We start from the raw sequence: 24,708 nt of genomic DNA, 5'->3' as shown, positions 1-24,708 counted from the left end.
AGATAGATAGATAGATAGATAGATAGATAGATAGATAGATAGATAGATAGATAGATAGATAGATAGATAGATTTTCGTGTTTTTTCTTGCCTTTCTCCTCTCTATTTCTGTCTTTTTACTTGGCATTCGTCTTTCTCCCCATACAGACAGTGTAGCTATCCCTCTCAGTAGTGATACAGGATGTGTCCCTCCTCTCCTCTGGGAGGGAAATCAAAACCCATATGGAATAACAAGTAGCTTTCTGCTTGCACACTCCCATTAACTGACTCCACACACACACACACACACACACAGACACACACACACACACACACACACACACACACACACACACACACACAACACACACTTTATAGTCAAGCCAAACCATGTCTGGCAAAGAAGGAACTTTACATTATTTGATCCTATACTTTAGTCAAGTAGAAGGGTAAAGTAGCAAGTTTCTTACAGTAATAGGAAGGAAGCAGTGAAGTCTTTAATTGCAACTCCTGCTCATTTACAAGCAAACCACTCATTACACTTAAAAAATAAAAAATATGATTAACGATGAGTGTTTTACTTAAAAAAGACCAAACCATGTAGTTCACAATATGCCAAATCAAACCGGGTTTTTACAGACTTCATTGCTACAGAACCACTTTTTCCTTTCCATCAAACTCATAAAATCTGCACTTTTAGACATCTGCATGAGTCATTATGTTAACTGCCAAGCTAAATTCACTGTCAAACATTTCCTTTAAACTAATAACACTGCTCTGGCTCAATCTATCGAACATAATTAAGTTTACTATTATAGCCTTCTCTCTGGTTATCAATAAGTCCAACACAGTGACTTGGCATACAGCTGCATTAACAATGATCTAACAACAAGAGAAAAGCAGTGACACTGCAGTAAAACAGTGCATAGTGTACAGTACTTTAGAAATGATCATTACTTAAAACTGTAGTAAGGCTGTAGTAAACCCCAAAATACAATAGCAGAAGTGTAAGAATGGCTCAAAAAGTGTGTTAAACAAACGGTGTTGTTGACTCCTCTAACAAATAAGCTGCAAAAATTAGCATGTCCTGCTAACTAATTTTTTTTTAATTACAGTAGTAACCTAGCATTTTGTTCAAGGTCAGGGGAATCTCATAAGCTACTACATTGTTATGTAGGGAGGGAGGTTATGTTTAAAGAAGACCCATTCACAACAAGCTTGAGGATAATGTTAGTAGCTATGTTCTGCTTTTTGGATTTGGGGAAGGTTACAATATTACAGCTCTAGGCTAACTTGTTATCCAAGATAGCATTTAGTTCTCCAAACGCAATGGTTAAGGCATATTTATGGTTGTACGTAGGCCTATTCCAGGATACAGTATTTACTTGAGCGCAGGTGTATGTGCTTTGATCAAGCACATCTCTTTAAGAGAATGGCAGAGCTGGTATGTGTGTGCGTGGGGAGTGTGGGATTGAAACAGTGACTATATTTAGCTTTGAAACTAGTACCGACTCTGGCGGTAGAGTAGGAGAAACAAAATGTGTCTACCGTGTGCTCCCTGACCACAGTGGGAAAGTTGTAAGCAGGAAAATTTAACTCTCTGCTTGACTTCATGTTGTTCACGGAAAAGGAGAACTCGGAAAAAGATTAAAGGGAATGCAACTCTACAAATGCCCCGCCAAGTGGACCAATTACAGTTGTTGCGGGCAAAGTTGCAGCAATGTATAGTTACATTTTTGGGGCAGGTGCACATCAGGCTACAGCAAAGGGTTTGTATCTACACGTACCTACATTTTTACCTATAGCATAGATTCAATGCAGAACCATAAATTGGGCTTTAGTTTATTGCACTAGTTCAGGGTATTATGTTGTAGCAGTATAGCAGTTCAATGTAACACCAAACGAGTAGAGTGTACATTAAAATGCAGCTTAAAGGAAAAAGTATCAATACTTTATAACACAATAAGTACTTTTACTTTATAACTTCTGCCCATAATTTCTTTCTTCAGCTCAAGCTAAATTTTGCATATAGGGCTATTACATGTAATTAGAGCCTGACCAGTACTGGATGTTTTAGGCTGTTGCCGATATTGTTTGTTGAGAGTTTAAAAATTTCATGTGAGATGATATAGATTTATTCATATAAACACATAACATTGTAAATAAAATAAATACATACATAAACATGAATTCAACACAAGAACCATAAGTATTCATTGGTTATGCATCAATTATTCAAAAATGTAATTTTAGTTGTTGTAAACATGACAAGAATGTAATGTGATTTTATTTAATGCACATGTATTTTATTTGGATTTACTGGCATGCTCATGTTAAGATGCCTATCATTGTTTTTAAGGGAGCCTATTGTAACATCTGGCCAAGGACTGCAGATGATAATTCTGGCATATTTACAGAAATGTTTATTAATAAGCTGTCCCCGATAACTAAAAATCAAATTAAACAATTGTGACCAAGAAATGTACTGAGCAGAACATTTACCAGCTGAAAAAATAAATGTTTTGTTACATTGTTTCTAAATTGCCTGAAGCATATCTTAAGCATTTGTACAGTAATTTATTGTTAGCTTTTGGCTGCTTTTTAACCTTTGTGTTGTCTTCCATTCAACCATGAAAAAAACCCACATTATTAATATTATCGCTGGGATAGGCCAAAGCTGCCAGTATACTAAAATCTTAGGAAAAACCGTCCCCTAACACCTTTCTGATGATGGATTAGTGGGGGCTTTGTTTGACCTTTCTGTAACAATCCAAAACTGATATTAACTCCCACTTCACACAAACTAATTTTGAACGAGCATAATCCAACCTTCATACAGTCTTACTTGCATATATATTAGGCCAAAAGATTTATCCAACTAGCTCTACTTTTAATTATTACTGTTTTTCAAAAAAATGCGGCAAGCTTTATTTTTATGAGTTGCCTGGGTAGCTCACTTGGTAGAGAGTGCTCCCCATGTACAGAGGCTCAGTCCTCACAGCAGTGGCCTGCGACTGACCTGCGACCCACCTTAGCTGCATGTCCTTCCCCCTTCATGTCTTAGCTTTCCTGTCAAATAAAGACCTAAAATGCCAAAACAAGAATAATCTTGGAAAAAAAAGCCACAACTTCTGTTAAACACTCAACACCCATCTCCTCAACTATGATTACACCACTAAATACGGCAGTTGTGATCACTACTCAGAAAACACTGTGCTAATGATGACTCTCACCTTTGATCTGCATTTCCTTTGTCAAGAGGAAACTGAAAGTAGATGCTTTGGCAAATTCGCTGCCCCATTAAAATCTTCATTCATGAACAGAATAAGGGGTCTATGTGGCCTATTGATGGTAAGTCATACACCGCAGCATAACTGGGTTCTGTATAAGGATCAAATAGTTGGCAGTCTGAGCATTGGCTGTATATCAGTCAACATGGAAAAGGACAGAAGTTGCTATAGCCAATTAAAAATAGTACAGTAATTTGTCATTACAGCGTCAGTGATTTTTGTTTTATCACGTTCCAGACACAATAGCTTTTGGGCAGTGATTATACATTTTAAATTACATTTAGTGCAGAAATTACTAGTAATAACTGAACAACAAAACTCATTTCATTCCAAGTTTGCTTTCTCCTCATAAAATGATTATCTTGGCCCAGATTCTCTGAAATGTTCACCCCCCACCTAGACATCTTTGAACTGTGCAGGCTTGGTTACCGACTCAATCCAGTTGCTGCAGCTGTGTTATGAACAGGAATAAGGACAGGCACGCCTGCAGAGTGGAAGTGGCTATGCATCTGCCTGAGAGCTACATAACCAAACAGAAATATTGCAAACTTGTTCCATGAGAACTGATGTAGTAAGTAACTTCCCCCCTCCCTGATCAATTGGCACCCTTGTCATGCTCACAAAGCTGGACTGTCAGCGGGCTTTCACACTGATATTGTTAGTATGCAGACCATTAGACCAAGCCTTTAGACATGGAAATTAAGTGGGGAGAGAGAGGGAAAGAAAGAGAGAGATGGAGTAGGCTGTGTTGGCATGGCTTGGCCTCTGTCCAATACACACACACACACACACACACGCACACACACACACACAATCTCAAATACACAAACACGGCCAGGGAATCGTCCAAAGTTTGTCCAGATGGGATATTACTCAGATGTACAGCTTTATTCAAAGGGCTCATCGACTCTGACAGCACTGTCAGGTCAACTAATGGCCACCACCAGCCTATGCTTAGAAAACAACCCGGACAGTGCACAGCAGATGCCGCCAAATGAAAAGTTCTCTTAGACACGCTAAGTGTAAGTAAGGGATTTTCCTTATTTTATATTCATGGGTCCAGTTGCATCCTAACTAAAAGGGAACACTGGCTCTTGTATCCATTCAGAAGTGGACTCATATAAACTAAACACATATCCGAGCACAGCCCAAAGGAAATGGGATCCAATTACAAAAGAACCTGTGGTTAATTGACCATTTGTGAAATCCAGCCGCCATAGTTACTGTTGCTATGCTTTGCAAGCTTTTCGTTGCTGCTCAGTACCTACACAGTTTATGATGATAGTGTGGTGCTAGAATTTCTTAGTCATATTTGAAACAGTATAAACACAACCTTAATTTTACACATTGACAGAAAAAGCGGCTCAATTCTAGTAACCATCATTTTGACAACTGAAATGACAACTGCCACTAGACAATTGTATTGTTGCTAGCTAGCTGACCAAGTTTGATTAGCTCCAAGGCTTTTCCAGCTGAAAGTGGCAACATGCATTATATCATGCCAAAAGACTGATCTGAAGCAGCGTTGTTTTTTTACTGCAAAGTAGTTAGCCCTAGTATTACATGCAGTACAGTATGATAAGGGAGAATTTGGATGCTTAGCTTATCGAAAAAAAAGACACTTGTCTACTTGTGCACCTTACTTGGACTGGGACAAAAGTTATGATGGTTATGAGATTTTGACTTCATTGTTCGTATTTTGAATCTTAATGTTTCACTTTTAAATTTGAGGAGAAAAGCGTTTGAAGTTGAGGGCATTGTGTGTAATATAACATTATCTTGGGTAGTGACTGTGCTGAGGTTGCTGTGTTTACTTCCCCAAGACGTTGACAGAGCTGAGAATTACACTAAACTCTGATAACAGCACCCCAAATCGACTCTTGCACAGGTGCTAAGACAGAGGATGTCTCAGTCCTGCAGGAGGCTTTTTTACGTAGCCTGTAATCCTACAAATTATGTAGTTAGATATGCTGCCTGGCTTTGGAGGTAATGCTAGTAAATTAGTCAGCCAAAACATGCTGTCTGCAGCTCAGTGTAGAACAAATATAATTTAAAACACTGTTTAATACACTGTATTTCTGCTCTGTCGCCACATTCCCATGCACACAGCTTTAAAAGATACTCCAAATACTTTCATTGTGTTCTCACAACCCAGATCTAATTTGGCATTATGGCGGTTTTGAAAACAAGTCTCAGCCTCCATTTCAGACAGACTATTTTTTGAGACACATTTTCAGAATACTTTCAGAGAGCTGACCCTCTCTAAACCTGAAGCAGACCAATTAGAAAAACCAGACTAAAACGCATTCAAAGCAATTCGTTCGACTACTTTCTCTTTCTCCTCTGCTGGAGAGTAACCTTTGACAGAAGCACATACTCCAGCTCTCAACACTCTGTGGAAGTAGTCAAAGTCAGAGCAGAGTGTTGGATTTGGCCTGTTTTGGCCCTAGACAAGAAATACTGGATGATTGGGGGATGGGAGGGGGAGTCACAGCTAGACAGCTCGACAGCTAGACAGCTAGACAGATAGATAGATAGATAGATAGATAGATAGATAGATGGATAGATAGATAGATAGATAGATTAGATTAAAAGGCCACTTGGCACTGGCTGTTTTGTTAGGGTTTGTTTTTGTGATGCATGATGTGATTAAGAGCAAGAAGACTCAATTATGTAACCACAAAAACAGAAAGCAGGCTGCCCTGTTTTCCAGTTAAAGGCCGGTGGTGTATTTATCTGTAGTTACCTTGGTATATCAGAAAAATAAAGGACAGTACAAGGAACTGAATAACTGCGTGTAGATGTAAGTCTTATAAATTCACAAGTTATAACTGGTATTAAAAAATAATCAGTCCACTAACAGTCCACCACACTTAAATTTCATAAAGCATCATAGTGCTTAAATATCTTTCTGCATAAAACTGATAATTTCTATGAATATAATTAGAAAAAGCCACAATAATAAATCAACATTTCTTTCAATTAACTACCATGAAAAGTTTGCCCCTGAAGCAGTATTGGTGTGTCCTTATCACAATAGGTTTTTACTCTAGATTTGATTATAATGTTCCCCTCTCAGAAAAATCCAATTAAGTTAACCAATAAGCCAGATCATCAATCAGTAAGTTGAGAAGGAGTGGCATTCCTCCAAATTCAATATCATACAATCCTGTTTTTCCACTGTCATTAAAAGCACCAGCTTTCTTCTTACTTATTCTTATAAGTATTCTTAACTCCTATTGGGGTGGACAAAAACTAATCAAGTCTCTAGTTATTAACTCACCAATCTCAGCGCTGCAGAATAGCTGCTGTGGGTGTGCTGGGTGGCAGCTACATCCCTCCACACCTTCCTCCATGCCTGCACCGAGCAAAAGGAGCACCCAAAACCCCAGACACACACTCCGCTCCTGGGACATAGCCATGATGACTCTGGCTGCCTCTGACCACTCCACCACTCGATGAAATCTCGGCAACCTCTTCTGATCCTGTTAAGTTCCACGGGAAAAGCAAATCAGGCAGCAACGCGGAAAACCACAAGACAAGAGTCAAAGTAGTAAGATGATCTCTGCTGAGCTGAAAGGCAACTGTGGATTGAAAAGTTTAAAGTACACCTCTGAATTCAAACTGGAGCAAAAGACTTGAGTTTGAGAGAAGCCTGCTGCTGCTGCCACTGCTCTCTCTTTCTCTGTCTGTGTCTCTCTCTCCCTCTCTGTAGACAACACACAGAGAAACATACAATAGTTGGATCCCCTCACACTCTGGTCTTGAATGCTGAGAGGGTCGCACACAGGGAGCCTCTTATGTACCCAACAATTTAGGGACAGCCTCCTCAAACGCAGGGGGGAAAAAACACCATCCTTTGCCCTCTTTTGATGTCCTCGCTCTTCTCCCATTGGCTACTGTAGGTGTTATTCGTGAAATTTATGAACAATTGTTGTGAAGTATTGTTGGACAGGTTTGTGAAGCAAATAGTAGAAATGACCTTTACCCACCCAAACAATTTAAAATCCTTTGTGCAGGTTTTTTGGTAAAGTTTATAATTAGTGTTCTTTTCAGATGCAGCTTGTGTGATCATCAGTGAGTCATAAATGCAAACCATTATCATAAAAATTACTTTTTTTTTTTTACTGTTAGTGTCTGGTTGTAGAGTAAGTATTGCTGTTTTGGTGGCAAATGTAGCAGTTCCATGTCAACACACCACTTCGTGAAAAAAAAGACATTTGTCAGTACATCTGAAAATGGCCGTCATCTTTACTGTTTTGATGAAATACTATTTTTTTTTCTTTTTTTTGCAGTGCTAGTGCCTAGTTACCAGGATAGATCTGTGAATGGTGACTGTTGTTCCAAAAAGGCAATCAAATTCACCGCCGGGTCTTTCCAGTGTGTTGATACAGTATGTAGTCATAGGACTGTAGTGTTCATCATTATTTACCCTTTATTCATTCTACTACCTTTCAGATCACATCACCAAGTTTCCCAGTGGTGGTAAAGATCGGACACGCCCACTCTGGAATGGGAAAGGTAATGTTGATTCATTTCATTTAGCAGATTTGAAATGCTAAAGTGAGTAATCATCATGAGGTTTTGAAATGAACTAACATTTAAGCAATAGCTGTAATACAGGCTTCAAACTGTTTCTTCTTGTTTGATTGGAAGTAACATTCGTGTATTAGTAAAGTGGAAAAAAAGACATGTTGAACTGAAGCCCACCCATTACACTGTTGCATAATTTAACAAAGTGCCATTGGGATGTGCTTTAAAATCTTTCTTTGTGCCTAGAGATAGTTTGAATGGTTTGTACTAAGCACTTCTTTATGCTTTCTTTTTTTCATTACTGCAGCACTTCCATTTTATTCTCCCTCACCCTTAATATTCTCCTCTCATTGTGCTGGTATTGATTGACAACTGTGTTAATATTTTCTGGGTAAAATCAGAGTGAAGTGTTTATCCTCTCTCTGCCACTCCTCATCGATCCACCTCACATCCTTCCCCTGGACTGCTCAATCTGATATTGTGTGACTGTCCTCTCACTTTGTCTAACAGGGCCTCTTATCATCTTCTAACATTTTTGCCTTCCATTATCCCACCATGTCATCTCTTGCACACCTATATTGTACTTTAGATTTAGTAGCTTTAGTGTGTTTCACTGTGGTAGTTTTAAAAACGACACAGTTCCTATAACAAATACTGTACATTATAGTTGTATCACAAAGCTTTTAGTTTAAGTGGACCATGTCACTTCTGGGACATTGACTGTGGCTACTGCAGAGAGCATCACAACATCATTTCACCTCCATACTTCATATTGATCCAGATCTTTAATTAGGTCTGCATCATTGATGATATATGACAGTATTTAAGACACTATCAACACTAGAAATGCAACTTACTGTTTGACATTTGAGAAGCACTTATTTCTTGCCAAGTGTCAGATAAGAAGATGATACCACTCTCATAAGGATCATCTTTATAATTCCAGGATCCTACAGAATGTTCCCAGGGCACGTGTGGGCATATTTAACATATAGACATAAGAGTAGTATCAGCCTTTTATCTTATTAGATATAGTCCAGCCTTACTGTCAATACATGGTGTTTCTTCATGTTTTATCCCTCTGTAGGTCAAAGTGGACAATATGAGTGACTTCCAGGACATTGCAAGTGTGGTGGCCATCACTCAGACATACTGCACCACAGAGCCGTTTATTGATGCCAAGTACGACATCCGGGTCCAGAAAATCGGCGCTGACTACAAAGCATACATGTATGTTCATGTGTATACTGTACAATGTGCACGTTACATTTGGTGTAACACATTGTATTTTGGGCACAGGACAAGTGCATCAGCAGAAAGGGGAACAGTGAGATACAGAACATAAAAAAGCATAAACTTAGCAAAGTGGAATGTAAAGTCCTCATTTAACCCTTTAATCTGTGGATTTTTTTTTGTTTTTTAAACATTCCTACCGACCTTTGTTCTTTAGCGACCCAACATTTATACAATGCAGATTAAGCCATATATTTAAATCATATTGCATGGAAACATTTACCGTTATTTACAATAACAGACACACAAAAATATATTTTTGCCATTTATGAAATCTGTACAATCTTTTCTAGATGTTTTTGTTATTCAGTTATATATTTAGGTTTAGCTTGTTACATTTCATTTTAAAGGCTACTACAATTTCTCAAAGAGGCCATCACTTGGCACCTACCAAACCCAAATTAGTCCAAACAATAATCACAAATCACAGTTACTTGCTTCATTGCAACACGCACCTCTCCATTTTTTTGAAGTTGTGCATGGATGGACAGATGTGGTCAGTGTTTTTTTGGCGGGAGTTCCTCAGCTGAAGAGAAGTTCTGGTTCTGGAAAAATCAAAGACTTTTAGCATTCTTCAGCTCTTTCCTTTTCCACAGCCATGGCTGCATCAGCTGACATCAAAGCTTTTTTCAGGAAAGATCTTCTGGCTTCCTGAGTTGGACGTTAGGCCAGGATGTCTACTTGCATGTTTGTGGTAGTAAGGTTAAGGCAGTTAAGGTGACAGTTATGTAAGTATTCCTCATCAGTCCTAATTTATTTGGATCTAATTCAGGATTCCCCATTCAGAGCTGATGTTGTTTGAGCTAGCTTTATCCTTCTCATGCTTCAGATCTGCTTCTAAATTTTCTGATTTGTGAATGGCACAAAAACTAATTATTACTAATCAGTTGTGTCTGTATTTATTTATAGTAACAGTGAACTACAGTGATGTTTTGAGACCAAACAGGAAAACACTACATATACGTTATCATTTGCATCCAGGATCCACAAACAACATACATACATACAGTATCTAGTGTGTCTAGCGGGCCAGACTATAATTAGAGAAAAACTATGTCTTGTAAACAAATGGTTTGAAGAATATCAGGGAGTTGAGTGCTTAACTGAATGAAAAAGACGTAGTGTGTTATAGTCCGGTTCTTTAGCTATTTGTATTGTGCAAAGTGATAGAGAAAGACTCTATGGCTATGGTTGTGGGCAAACCCGTCTATCTACTGTCAAACAAGGAGCCTCAATTTATCTGGATGTTGATCAACTTGATAACCTGCAGCTCTGCATGTTGCATGCATACACTGGCTTTTAATCTACAGCTAGTGATGTAACCACACCCCTGCTGCTACAGGGTTGTCTAAATCTATCTTGCCTGTATTTACAATCTCTAAAAATAAAGGTTCATGTCTGTAATGATTTAACACACAATTTCCCCCTATTTTCTAGGCGAACATCCATCTCTGGTAATTGGAAGAGCAACACCGGATCTGCCATGTTGGAACAAGTAGCCATGACTGACAAGTGAGCACCGCTTCCACATTAGTGATGCTCAGGCGGCCCTTGTGCACATGTCAGTGTTAGTCACAATGTGCTCACACAGCCTATTCTTTGAGCGGCGGTGACTATGTTTCTTGACCTTTCACAGCAGGAAAAGCAGAGGTGTAATTAAAAACATATTCATAATTAATAATACATGCTGGCTAACTGGCAAGGCTTACAGACACACTTAAGTTGAACAGAGCCGTCACTAACTGTCTTTTTGTGCTATAACAAAAGGTCATCTATGAAAAAGGTCTATTGTCAGATAAAAGAGAATTGAGTCATATGTAATGTTGGTAAAAATAGCTAAAAAGGTATGTATATAAATACTAACCTGAAGTATATAAAACCATATCAACATACTTGTTTTCCTTTTACATACAATACATACTGTTTTGTCAAACAATGTTTAGCTCAATTTGCTAATATTTGAACTCTATACGCTTTATGCTGCCACTAACACAAGCCCCAACAGAATGAGATATTCTCCATTCTTTCTCATCAAAGTACATTTAGTCATTCATTCCATTTTCTTACCGCCATACTGGGAGACCAAAAAACATTTAAATCTGAAAAGGCTTTTTTAATCTGTGACAGCCGGTAACAGAATAAAGTACAAATACTTTGAACCATACAAATGTCATCTTAAAATGGTGTGGAGAATCTGACTCTGCTGAAAGGGAGAATACCTGCCCCGGTACAGTTACACGGTCCTTTTGATCAGTATTGAAGTGTCTGTTTTGCCCTAGTTTGATTGTGTTCAGTTTTCCAGACAGCAAGTCAATAGACCCAGCCTGCAGCGGACCCAGCCTAGAGCTAGAGAGGTTCTGTAACAGGTTTACTGTCAGAATAAATACAAACATTTGCTCTGATGTACTGTGCTAAAGCGATACATAATTCAATAAAATTGATAAAGCAGTGTGCAAGAACACAACTCTTTGCTTTACTAGGATTAGCAAGTTCTGTTTTCATAGTTCTTTACACAAAAAATATGAAATACCTGCACCCACTTCAACTGCAAACATCCAATTCAGAAAAAACTGTTACAGTATGTAACATATAGTAGTGGTACACTACATGCTTTTTTTTTTAACTTCCCTGTAAATGGATTTTGACTCTTTGTAGACCTAATCGAGCTTCTCTCTGTGACAGGTATAAGCTGTGGGTTGATACCTGCTCGGAGATCTTCGGAGGGCTTGATATCTGTGCTGTCAAAGCCATCTGTGGCAAGGATGGTAATGACTACATTACTGAGGTGAGAGAAAGGAGCAAGGGATGGATGTTAACTCAAAAGAGATCTTCCGATTGACCAAAGGCACTAAATCAAACAACTCACACAATCAAAATCTTTTACAGCTGCCCTATTATCACTGCATCACTGTGTTCCTGCCTTTTCTTTGAAACATTTCAGCTTGTGGGAATGGTGTTTTTAAAGAATACTAATAAGGTCTTTGAGTCTTAAATTAAGAATGCCTGACCTAATTTAAACAGCTGGGACCTTGAATTTTCTGGCTGGAAATAAACCAATTCAACCTAACTTGAATACACATTATGAGTATGATAACTAACATCTGGGGATGTTTAAGGGGTAAGTATGGCTATTCTCCATGGCTCAGATATCTTATTATTTTTGCTATGCAGGTAAAATTGTCTATTACTCTGTTTCTTTCAGTCATTTTTCAGCATATTGGTTTCATGTTTTATAGTCTTTAGTTTTACATCTTATGACCACAATGGTTGTGAAGCACATTAATGTAGGAATGTGCTTTGCTGTAATAATACCTATATATTCTCAAAAGTCAAATGGTTACATCTCAGTATGGAAAATTGCTAAATACTGCTTAGTAGAGAATGTTCTACCCAACTATTGGCAAATATGAGACAAAAAAACGCACTGTGACTCAGCTGGTAGAGGCAGGTCATAGGGTGGACAACCAAGCTCATTACCCAAAGTGATAACATGGAGCTGGTATGCAGTGGCTGATAAAAAATGTAAACAAACAGGTCTAGGTTCACGTATGAAGACAAGTTCAGGCTCAGACAGAATTTCACATTTATGCTTAGACTAGGATAATAGAAAAGTCATTAGCACGCCCACTCCCTCGCTTGCTGTGATTTCTTAGGATTTCACACACAGGCTCAGTCAGGCTAACAGAGACTTTGTACTCAGGAGCTGGCAGGTTAAAGTCTGTTTAACGTTCTGTCCAGCCCAACCGATTCGGACATTTGGGTGCCGCTCTGCCGCTGCACTGTTTTTAGTGCATGTGTGAAAGGGGCGGTAGAGTCAGATTCAGGTGATACACCGGCTTTGGCAAAAAGACAGGTTCAGGTTAAGGCTTAGACAGAGATAGGATCAGGCTCAAAAGAAAAAAAATAACAAACTCTGATAGAGGAACAGGGACTCAGTACTTGAAGGACAGTAAATTCCTGGCCTACAGGATTACCGCATGGGTGGATGACAATGGAGTCTCAGGAGTGCTGGACAGTCGAGGCATGAGTAATGGGCACCGGAGTCAGTGGACAAGGACCCGTGGGAACCAATGGAAATATACCATACTTGCACCCAGAGGCCTTGAGTTTATTTAAATAAAATATGAAAACCAGGCACCAGGGGACAAGATGGCAGATTCTGAGAGAAGGGTAGGCAGAGAGCTATCCATAGGGGACAAGGCAGAGGGCTAAAATGGCACAGAACAGGTAGAAGGCTAACCTTTAAGGTAGATAGCAGTAGGTTGGTCAAAAGGGGACCTCAGGAAGTAACTGTGCAGAAACTGAATTTCCTGAATTCCTGACCTGAATTTAGTGACTCAGGATTTGCATGGACTAATTTGGCCAAGGGATTGAGCTGTTGAGTGGTGAGCATACAGAGAGCTTACTCGACAAGCCGCTTCTATCAGGATGCATTTTGGCAGTAAGTGCAGAGCCACTTAATGGTGAGGGTCAAGTCAGCCCCCTCATCCATGGAAAAAGCTGGTCATATTTTGCTAAAATTCTGGCAGCTGGCAAGGACAAGTTGGACCCAAACGTAGGCAGTGATACAGCACATATGGTTAATAACACTTTGGTTGTCAGTTTGAAAGTCAACAAACAAGCTCACAGTTGATCATGGGCTGGAAGTCAAAACTGAGGCAGGACAGCAGACATCTTTATATAGAGTAAACAGGTGAGACAGTCAGAAGACTGGCAGGAACCAGAAACTCAAAGAGGACAATTAGTGGGAAAGTGACGAAGTTTAGACAATTATGATTACAAATCCCAGTGAGACAGTCTGACACTGATGATACAGGAGCCACAATCACACCCACACCCGGCCACTGCTGTATCCAAGCAATGATCTAAACACCCCACTTACTCTTTGAAGTAGGCTGACTGTCAGAATGGCATATTCAGTAGGTTTCTGCTTACTTATTTTATTGGTTGTAACTCATGTGTGTTATTAATTGTTATTGGTCAAATGCTGGTCTTAATTATTATCTGGTTAAATTGCATTTTATTCTGCATAATTCTTACAAGTCTGTTGCTAAAATGTATTTCTATTTCTACTCAATGGTTTTAATTCGTACATTATTTATGTGTTTTAATTGTGTTTACTTACAGTATGCCAAATGTTTTATCTTTACACTTTTCACGTAGCATAGTCACTGCAACTCTCGTGGTAACTAACAAGTTGTGCAGCACATTGTGCTACCACCTGGAATAGAATGATCTATATAAATAAAGTTTTACTTTCTGGTTTGCTGGAAGGTTCCGTAGATTAGATACTAAAGTGGAAAAAAAGTGGAAAAACATGTCTCATCATGGCTCTTCTCCACTGGGAAAGTGTTTTGGTTTTCAAAATGAAGCAGATTTAAAATAGTTGAGTGGATATCCATTCACATGGATGTTGACATATTATCTTCCAGTCTTATTTAGCTGCAGACAGTGATAATTCATATTAACACATATTTTTAAACTAAATCTCTCTGACAGTATCCATAAAACGTTGATAGATATAAACCAAAACCATTCTGACTATAAAACATCAAATCTAAACTAATTATACACAAATGTTCTATCTGGGAGAAGACATTTCAATAGTATAAGCACACCAGAGAGCTATTACCTCACATTAAGTGTTGACCACAGTGCCCTCTAACGTCCTTTGTTTGTCTGTCCTGATCACACATTTTCTGATACATTGTCTATGACCTCTTTGTCCAGTTTGTGGGTTCATCTATGCAGCTGATTGGCGATCACCAGGCAGAGGACCGCCAGCTCATCTCAGAGGTGGTGCTGGCTAAGATGAGCCAAGCACTGGCCACCAGGTCGTCTAGTGCTTCCCGCTCCCCGGCTCGCTCCCCTCAAGGCCAGAAGCCAACTACTGTGCAGCCCCAACAGGTAGAGGCTAATTGAATTGAAATCGGTGCATTTGTAATGGTTGACCAAAAGTAAATAGCTGCAATGACCCATGCTCATACAATGTTTGCTTATTGCAAGCATAAGGCGAGGCAGGTTCAGAAATCCAAGACGTTACAAGGTCTGCAGCAAAATCGCTTCATTGTAGCCCTTTACAGTTTACTAATGATTCTTTACCAAAAAACGCTTAACCATGTTTGCCTTTCTTTCCTACTCTCTCACTCTCTTTTTTTCTTTCTGTCTTTCTCCTGCCCCCTTACTTTCTCTCTCAGAGTGCTGCCCTTAAGGAAGGACCGGCAGATCCAAGCAGGACGTCTGTTCAGCGCCCTCTTCCTCAAGGTTGTCTGAACGCTGTTCTACAATCTAATACAAGCGCTGCCACTGTAGAGCCAAAGCACGTCTAGAAAACACTCTCTGAATCAGTTGTGGGACAGTTAACTGTCAGACACCTTAAGAGTTTTTTTTTTAAAATGATGTATCCAGTATCCAAGATTTCGCCGCTAGAAATAACCTGTTAGTTAGAGGGGCTGGTAGGTAGATTTTGTTACCCTTGACAAAGGCAGGCAGGCCAGCTGTTTCCCCTATTTCCATTATTTGTGCTAAGCTAACTTTGCTTTATTTGCCATACAGATGAGAGTGGTATCACTTTTCTCATCCAATTCATGGAAAGAAAAGGAATGTGTATGTCTCAAAATGTCCTATTCTTTTAGGAGTAACAGCAGTTTGTATTTTATCTGCATCCTTGAAGAAAAGACAAATACTGCTGTCCGTTTGAGCTACGGCCTTGTCTTTGTTTAACCCATGACTTGGGTTAAGAACCAAATGTACAGTGCGCTGCATTAAGGTAGCCTGTTCAGCTTAACTGCAGCCATAGTGTTTGTGTTAGTGGGGTGATGTTTGTCCTCTCGGCTGATGTGTTAAAACTAAATGTGCCTGCTTAAAGCAGTGGTAAAACAGCATATAAAACAGTTTGCATGTTTGTTCATTATCTTTAATTCCTTTTTTCTCATTTTGCGTGGATGTGGCAAATGTCGGTATTTCATGTTGTATCTAATGTGTTTGTGCTGGATGTTTTAGTAATACCAGCTGGCTTTTACAGAAATTGTTAGCAATGAACATGTACCAACAGTGTGGCGATGTTAAGATGTGCAAATTGGATTAATTGTTTGAAATTTTACATGAACTTGATAATAATCAGTTCAGTTTCTGTCGTAGTTCTTGATGCTTGCCATTTGGGTCTTTTAAATGTTAAACAACAAATGTTGTGGTGCAAATCCGTTCCTGGTATGAACCAGATAGATGTTTCCTTCTGTCAAGCAACAAAGCCCCGTTTGCAAGACCGGAATGAGTATAACTGCTCAGAGCTGTCTTTGGTTATTAATTAACATCCATCGTTCTGTTTTATAATACCTGAAACAAGAGAAAGTGGCTTTATACGGTACACAATACATATTTTTCTTTCTTGGCAATAATTAAACCTGCTTATGTGATTGATGAAGAGTTTTAAAGAAAATATGCATCACTTTCTTTCTCTGCATGTTCATTTACTAATTTGCTTGGATCCGGATCCCTGATTTACTGAGATAAATCAGTCACCCAAGTGACTAAATACAATCTAACAACAATCAACACATAGATATATTGTATTATTTATAAAGTCTATATAGCAAATATATTTCAAACGATTGAGTAATGTCAAGGTTTGTATTCAAGCAAATTGTTATTGTGTCATCCTTTACACACACTTTACAAATTATGTTTGTACAAATCGATTTTCTTTGGTTTTTATGCTTTGTGAGTCCCAAGCCACCATTGGGATGCTTTGACAAACTCGTAAAACGTAAGACTTACAGCCATTTACTGTAGCTGCCTTACAGTAATGACTCTCTGAGAATGACTGGGATGAATTTTCACGACGGTTTTGTTGTGGTCATATCATGAAATCATGTATATGTCATTAAACTCTAATTCTAAATGTATACAGTAAACACAAATGAATATACACTTTCCAAGCTGTCTTCTAAGAAACCTTTTTATAGAGGTTTTAGCATATCATTTACATTCCCAGCTCTACTTCTGCATCTTTGAAAGAGAATTATCCGCCTCTGGAAACTCATCCCTGCCCTGTCACTTCCTACTCAGCATGCATAATCATTTGTTTCTTCTTTGCTGCATGATAGGTTGCTTTGCTGCATGTGTCTGGGTCACTGAGTTTGATGCCAGTATTATTTCTTGGTTGTGTCATCGCTGCTTTTTTGGTTTACTTTCTTTCATTATAAAACTTTTTTCCTTTCCTCTATTTTTTTCACCACACTACCTCCAAATGATCACATAAGTTGTTGTGCATACAAGCAACCAACACTTGGCATGACAGGCTAGTCACCGCACCTTCTCTTAACCGCTGATCTGCCGCCCCCTGCTGTTAAATGCAGTCCCAACACTCAGAGCCTGCTTTGCCCCAGTCTGTTCTTGACATATGAGTTGGTTAGGGTTTCTATGAATGTGTGACAGGTCATTATGTCAAGGGGCATGTCTAATCTCAAGCTTATTATCGGTATCATGTTCTGCTTTGGTGTGTTACAGGCACCTGGTTTTCTAACTGCTGCACTAACAACCCATCCTAGATCCAAGAAATAATAAACACTTATTTAACTATAATCTAATATAATTATGTTTTAATCTTTTAGATGCAGCAGTGAAATCACAGAGTGTGGACATATCATCAGAGTCAGCTAAGAGAGCATCTGAGCCGTTACCAAAGCCCAACCAGGCCCAGAAACCAAGCCCAGGTCCAGCACAGAAACCAACTCAGGCACAGAAGAGCCCAGTCCAGAGGGCCACCTCTGTCACAAAGCCTCCAGTCCCAAGGCCCCCCCCAATGATGAGAGCCCCATCCCTCGCAAAGTCAGCCCCAGATTCGGCTTCCATCCCGGCCCCAGCCAAATCTTCACCATCTTCCCCAGTCCCAGCAGCAGCAGCTGCAGCAGCAGCAGCTCCAGGCTCTCCCCCGACCAAAGCAGCAGCAGCCGTGGAGGTCCCAGCCCCGGCCTCAGCCTCAGCTCCTACCATAGAGCAGCCCAAGCCCCAGCCCCAGGGCTCTCCATCTCCAGCTCCTGGCAAACCAAAAGAGCTGCCCCCCAAACCCGCACCACCTGCAAAGCCCATCCCTCCATTACGCAGGAATTCAAAGCCGCAGCTCCAGCCAAAGCCGCAAACCCCGCCGCCACCCAAGACTTCCTCTAAACCCCAGTCCGCTGCCCAAGCCCCAGCACCCACTCTGGCTTCGGATCCTTCCTCAGCCCCTGCCCCAGCACAGGTTCAGTCTCCAGTCAGAGCCAGCCATTCCCCGCCTAATGTCCAGTCTCCAGCTAAGGCAAAGCCCCAGGCCAAACCGGCCTCTCCTTCCCAAAACCCTGAGCTTGACCCAGCTGAAGCTGCCGCGGCCCCCGCTGAGGCAGAGGCCCCTGTGGAAGAACAGCCAGGATCCCAGCAAAAGACCCATCCTCTGCTTAAGTAAGGGTCGGCTTATCAACACACTGTTGCTAAGACACGCATTACAGTGGGCCATACTTTGTGTTTATGATACATAATGAAATATCTATATCCATTCTTCTGTAGAACTACAATATACGTAATTCCAATCATTTGCAACACCAACATTATCAATACAGGGGTTTTATTGTGTCAGTCCAAGTGGTAACATGCTGTAATTATTAAATTAACACTTTTATTTTAACCCTCCCTATTTAGCATGTCTAAGATGTGTATAAACAATCTACAAATACAATGTACAATACAATTAAATGTATAAATATTGTGTTTGTGACTTTTGGCCCTCTTACACATTCCCCTGTTTGTCTTCCATCCTTACTACCTAATTTCACATTCACATAATCCTCCTCCTGCATCCCCTCCTTTCCCACTTCTGTCCCTCCTCACTCATTTGCTCTCTCCCCTCTCTTTTTCCTTCCTCCTGCCTTCCCAGTAAGTCCCAGTCCCTGACCAATGCCTTCAGCGCCTTCAGCGACTCCTCTTTCTTCCGTGGGGTCTCAAGCACCGGAGGTGACGGCCAAGACGAAGTGAAGGCAGAGACCATTCGTAACCTCCGAAAGTCCTTCGCCAGCCTTTTTTCTGACTAGACATAGCCGAACCGTAGTCAGCCATTTATTTATTCTGCCCACCACCCTTTTTGCCGTTGGCCAGTGATGACTTGATCAACATTAAATGTGAACCAGTCTGAGATTAAACTCTGTGTGTTAACTGTACTGTATTCCCTCCGTCCCGGTCACTCTCCTCCTCGACTTTCAGCTTCTCTGTGTGAGTAACAGTGAGGCCTGCTGGGTAGGATATCAGTGAAGGATGCTGTGCCAGATTAATTGGACTGAAGGAGTTACGTCATTGATATTTACTAGAGTAGAGTAGAACAGAATAGAACAGAATAACAAAATATTTATTTTTCCCAGAACACACTTTAAGGAACTCTTTCTGAAGTGCAGTATATAAAAAGTAGAATATTTAAGAATACAGATAGAATGTACATACAGTATATATATTTATACATATACATATATATACAGTATATTAATACAAACATACATAACTATAAAGGGAGATAAGCCAATTGAAAAAGAAAAAAAATCCAGTAGCACTTTCAATTAGTTTTTGTCAGTGACATAACTCTTTCATTCAGTGGCTGGATTCATACATATTTTAAAAGAGTTATATGATATTTAATATTTGATGGTTTGATCCACAGTGAATCAATTTTAGTCAGTAAGTAAAATGTTGTCATTAAGGATTTTTTTCCCTGTGTAAATCCAGCCAATGTGTCTCTGGTCCTTGGCTACTGACGACTGGGCTTGTCATTGCGCCCCCTTTTTTGGTCAACAAGCCTTGAAGTTCATTGTCGTGTGAGGGAGTTGGAAATATATGTTATGTTCATCCGTGTTCAATTGTTATGCATGGCTCCTCCAAGTGGCTCAGTAAGATTTTTGGAGAAGGGAGCTCTATCAGTGTTGAGTTTTGCCCTTTGTGGCCTTTCTCTCTCTCTCTCTCTCTCTCTCTCTCTCTCTCTGTCTGTCTCTCTCTTTCTCTCTCTCTCTAGATGTTGTAGCCTTATTGTGAACATGTTTTCAATTCACAGCTGCATTTGTTAGTTGTGCAGACCTGGGTCGATTACAACTCGAAATGTATTCATTTACTTCCAAGTGTTTAATTAAGTAAACTATTGAGGGCAACAGTGACTGCAGCTGTTGTAGTTTTGGGAGCATTGGGATCGACCCCATTGCTTACCAGACTGGATAAAGCAATCCTAAAAAAGTAATTGAATGCATTTCAAATTGTAAAAAAGACTAATGTCTGTAGCTGTGACTGGTGATTTCTTGTTTCACCTCTGTGTAGATCTATCAACAGTCTCGTAATTTGTTGATTATTCTCATGAAAAGACATTGAGACAGTAGTGCAATAACACCTCAACATGCCTGTTGGGCACTGTCACATTATCAATATAAATATGATCATACAGGACCTGTGTATCTGTTAAATACCTAACTCTTACATTCCCTTTAAGATTCCTTTCAGTCGCGACTTTCCAGGTTGCTTTTTACTGCAGTCAGACGCTGGCTTTCAGATTAATAGTCCATGTGAAACTGTTGGTTTCTGTGTTTAACCCTGTTTGTGTGTGGGACTAAATTTAAGGCAACCTGGAATGAACCCAGTACCTTGACTGGTCTTTTTCAGTTGAGTTGCTGCTGCATTTCAAGATCATATGTGGAGATAGAAAAAATGAATACTTAGGAACTGCTTACAAACCTGTCTACTTATCCATTTCCAGTACTATGTTGGAAGTAAAGTATAGCATATTGTATTTGTATGTAAGTATGTGTCAACTCAGGAGTTTTTTCTTTGTAATATATTGATTGATAGATTTTTTTTAAGGCTCCATATTTATGGTAGAGTATATATTGTTTGTTTTGTATTGTGTCTTCATTTGTAATGCGATACTGCTTTGCATGATCTAGTGACTGATTATGGTTTTTTTCTGTACAGATAAAAGTTAATAAACATGTGGTTCCATCATTCCACTAATTCACTTAGATTCATCAGTTATCTTGCTTTTATTTTAAGGTCAAAGTTTTTGGATTTCACACAAAAATCTGTTCATTCATCATTAGGGATAACCATGTGTTATAAACTAGGGGACATTGAAAAATATGGGTACTTATATGGGTACTTACAGTACCAAGCATGGAGGGTCTAAGGAAAAGATGCTATTGAGTTGCCCTATTGAAAATGTAGAATTCAATGTTTTATGAGTTTGCCCCATTCTTGGTACAAAAAGTCAGGATATCTCCGCCTCTGCTGCACCAGATTTGGCCATTATTTTCTGAATGTTTCTTTCACAAGTACCCCAAAATTAATAGACTAAAACCCTGTAGTATGCCATTACTTTACATTGCAAATAGGCTACATGTAGTTGCTTGCAATTCTAAATACTCGCATGTTGAGACTTTAATACGGAAAGGTACAGAATAGGGTTAGGGCCACATGTGAGTGTAAAGACTTTTTTTTATTTAGACTTTAAAAAAAGTCAGAATTCTGTAATTAATGGCAGAATTCTGAGATTAAAGGCAGAATTAATACTTTAAAGGTGCCCTGCCACACATATTTAATTACATTGTAATGTCTGAAGTTCTACCATGGACTCTGGAACATATTTTGTGGAAAAAAATGCCCTGCTTACTTTGTTTCAAGCCATTCTAGTGGGGTATAGAAAGCTAAGCTGCTTGACTCTGATTGGCTAACAGCTAGCTGATGAGAGCTTGGCTCTGGCTCTCCTTTACCTTTATCCTTTGTCTGTGCTGAAGTGTGTGTCTGTGTTTGAGGCTTTTTTTGTTTGTTTTTCGTGAATCATGCAACATAAGTTCAATAGTGGTCCTGGAGTCACAATGATTGTCTGTGTTTTCTGTTTTTCTTAGATAGATAGATAGATATATAGATAGATACTTTAATTATCCCAAAGGAAATTAAGGTGTCCAATAGCTTATGTACAACATACATACACATAGGCACACAGACATATGACATCACATACAACACATACAACAAAATACAAAGAAATATATCAATAGTGCGCCCTTACAGTAAAGTTTGATTGTAGCATATTTAAAGGAGCGGTGTGGAAAAAATGCAGAATGGTGTAATGGTATCATAGTGCAAGAGACTGTCTAAAATTCAAAATCTATTCTATAGCAACAGGCAACACAATATATCAATAATAGAATAAGCATTACTTAACCATACATAGACACTAGTAAAAGACTTGAAGAAAAGTTAAAGTTGAAAAGTTGAAAACTGTCCATACAGACAAAATATGTGACATTTTCAAATTTAGAAATACATACAAAAGTGAAGCTAAGATAATTGGGCTTCAGCTAAGCACAACCATATTTTGACATCATAGTATTAGTTTTGGAAATTGATCAAGACACACATAGTGGTTGCACTTGCAAAATTGCCTATCACAGAAGGCTGAACTATTAGGCTTGGCAGAAGTCTGCGTTCTCTGAGGTCGTTTCTAGTTTAATGTTTTATATGATCTACACTGAGGGTCTTAGGATGGAAGGTATCATATGCTGTTTAGTTTGCAAACTACTTTGAGACATACTTGTGATTTTGGGCCATACAAGATTGAATTGCTTCCAGTGAAGTCATCAGATCTTTTATTTGACAACAACAAGGGTAAAGTGTACTCCTTCATTTAGCTAAATGGGGAACTTCCCTTTTCACAGGCCTCCCTACAGCGAGTTCAGTTTAAGGTCAATGGCAGCTCTGTTTGTTCTATGTTCTTGCTCAAGGATATATCAGCAGGGCAGGTAGATGAACCTGTTTCCTCCAGCTAAAAAAACATCTGTGCAACTACAAAGGCATCCATGACTTTGTAATCCCGGGACAATCTTGATGAAATTAGTGATTGTTGTGACATTTGACTGAAATGCCATTGTCACAATATTAACTCATTATATATACTGTGTATATATATAAATATATACACACACATATATATATAGAAGGGATGAAGGAGGGACACTTTAATTCTCACAAGGCCTTGTAACACAACTATAAAAAATAATGCAAGAATAATCTTCCAGATGTTGTTGACTGATCTGTTGCTGTTATTGCAATTGACCTCACAGCTGATTTCATATGTTTACATTTTGGGGTATTAGATTAGAAGCCTTGATTTGAGCAGGATATTGTAAAAGTCTTAACAAGGCATTTTCAAGGAGTTGCTAATGTATTGCTTAATTGCGTAATGTAGGAGAGGTGGGTTGAACTCCCTGTGCTGAGCCAACAGATGGCACTATCTACATTTGGAAATTTTCTAGATGAGTATATTAGCCTGTGCCATGTTTGCCTGTCTCTTGCAGGGTCATGCAGATGGTAGGCAGGCTGCACAGCCCTCCACTCGGGCTGACTGGGAGCACTTGGGCCCAATGTTCTCAGTCACTGCCATTTTAGTCCTATCAGAGACTCTTTCCATGCACTTTGTTTGGATCATTTATAATATTTTCCGCACTTCACTGACGTTACTGCCATCCACACCTAATATCTTTTGCACTTTTTATTCATATTTTTGTAAATGAATCTCTCAAGATATGCAAAAGACAGCCACACAGATTCCTTGCTTCATAGTTTGATCAAAAAACTTAGCAAGGCACTCACCATCACCTTCATGCCCAGACACATTCAAACAGACGTTTATGATAACCAATCAATAACACCACAGTTTACTCTGCACACCTGATGCCCATGTGTTTTTCTTTGCAAATTCTCTCATGTCCAATCTTTGTTGTCAACCTTTAAACGTACAATATGAAAATGTCTGCCGCTAGGGGTCTCTCAATCGATAATTGAAATGTATTAATAGATAAGGTCACTGCTTTATCACTGTGTTGCAAAGTAGCATTTAATTAATCACAAAATGATTGCTGTGTGGCAAAAAAGCAGTATTACGGTTACGAGTATTTATTTCTGTGACATATTATGATTTACAACTCTCAAACTAATCATCTGGGTGCCCGTGTTTTGATGGAAGTTGAGGAACCAGAGCGGTCAAAGGTTATATGATGCCACTGACAGTCGACTAAAGGAAACGTCCCTTGTCAAAAACAAAATAACAGATTTCTTTGGGTATGAAATTTGCTGGGAACATTTGGGATAGTGTAAGAACACAACTCTAAAAATATTTAACATAAATATATAACATAGGTATGGTTGTTTTTTGACATGTTAAAGCAAAAATGTTACAAATTGTACCTTTAAATTAAGTGGGGAGTGGGGAACAGGCCCTTTCATATGTGTCACCAACAGTGTTCAATCTGTACCATAAACCACACAATTTACATGTGAAACAGGACTTTATTTTATTATAAAAATTAAAGAAGGAAAAAAGTCAAGTATAGGCTGATGATGAGCAACACATGCACTGATCGCATTGATGGACAGCAAAGAGAGAGGAAACACGCTCTGCTGTTAGTTCTCGGTCCATGGGACCATTCTGCAGAGATCTGTGGGAACGTCTCCATCACCCTGCTGATGGGGACATGAACGTGGGCGGCTAATGCACCAAAGCATGCCTATACTAGCCAAACCCTGTTTGTCTTTGTGTTCGTCCCAACGAGCTGGAG

The 24,708-nt window shown here is 39.3% G+C and overlaps 2 protein-coding genes across 2 annotated transcripts in view; one reads left to right on the top strand and one right to left on the bottom strand.

Moving 5' to 3' along the window:
• LOC117943357 (metalloproteinase inhibitor 4-like) overlaps positions 1-7,073 on the bottom strand; it is a 9,812-nt gene extending 2,739 nt beyond the window's left edge. The window contains exons 1-2 of the mRNA XM_034869440.1: positions 6,552-7,073; positions 5,526-5,536 (exon numbers count right to left, since the gene is read on the bottom strand). Coding sequence (XP_034725331.1) covers positions 5,526-5,536; positions 6,552-6,690 — 150 coding nt within the window. The 5' untranslated portion in view covers positions 6,691-7,073. The remainder of the gene's footprint in view (positions 1-5,525; positions 5,537-6,551) is intronic.
• The window catches only part of syn2b (synapsin IIb), a 71,738-nt gene extending 50,623 nt beyond the window's left edge, over positions 1-21,115 (top strand). The window contains exons 6-13 of the mRNA XM_034869347.1: positions 7,727-7,789; positions 8,889-9,031; positions 10,532-10,606; positions 11,777-11,879; positions 14,825-15,001; positions 15,292-15,358; positions 17,707-18,532; positions 19,005-21,115. Of these exons, the coding sequence (XP_034725238.1) occupies positions 7,727-7,789; positions 8,889-9,031; positions 10,532-10,606; positions 11,777-11,879; positions 14,825-15,001; positions 15,292-15,358; positions 17,707-18,532; positions 19,005-19,158 (1,608 nt within the window). The 3' untranslated portion in view covers positions 19,159-21,115. The remainder of the gene's footprint in view (positions 1-7,726; positions 7,790-8,888; positions 9,032-10,531; positions 10,607-11,776; positions 11,880-14,824; positions 15,002-15,291; positions 15,359-17,706; positions 18,533-19,004) is intronic.
• Positions 21,116-24,708: the final 3,593 nt, after the last annotated feature.

Source organism: Etheostoma cragini, chromosome 4, assembly GCF_013103735.1.
Source record: "Etheostoma cragini isolate CJK2018 chromosome 4, CSU_Ecrag_1.0, whole genome shotgun sequence".
Classification (NCBI taxonomy): Eukaryota; Metazoa; Chordata; class Actinopteri; order Perciformes; family Percidae; genus Etheostoma; species Etheostoma cragini.
The sequence above is the reverse complement of the archived record's forward strand: the minus strand, read 5'-3'. Positions and strand labels throughout refer to the sequence as shown.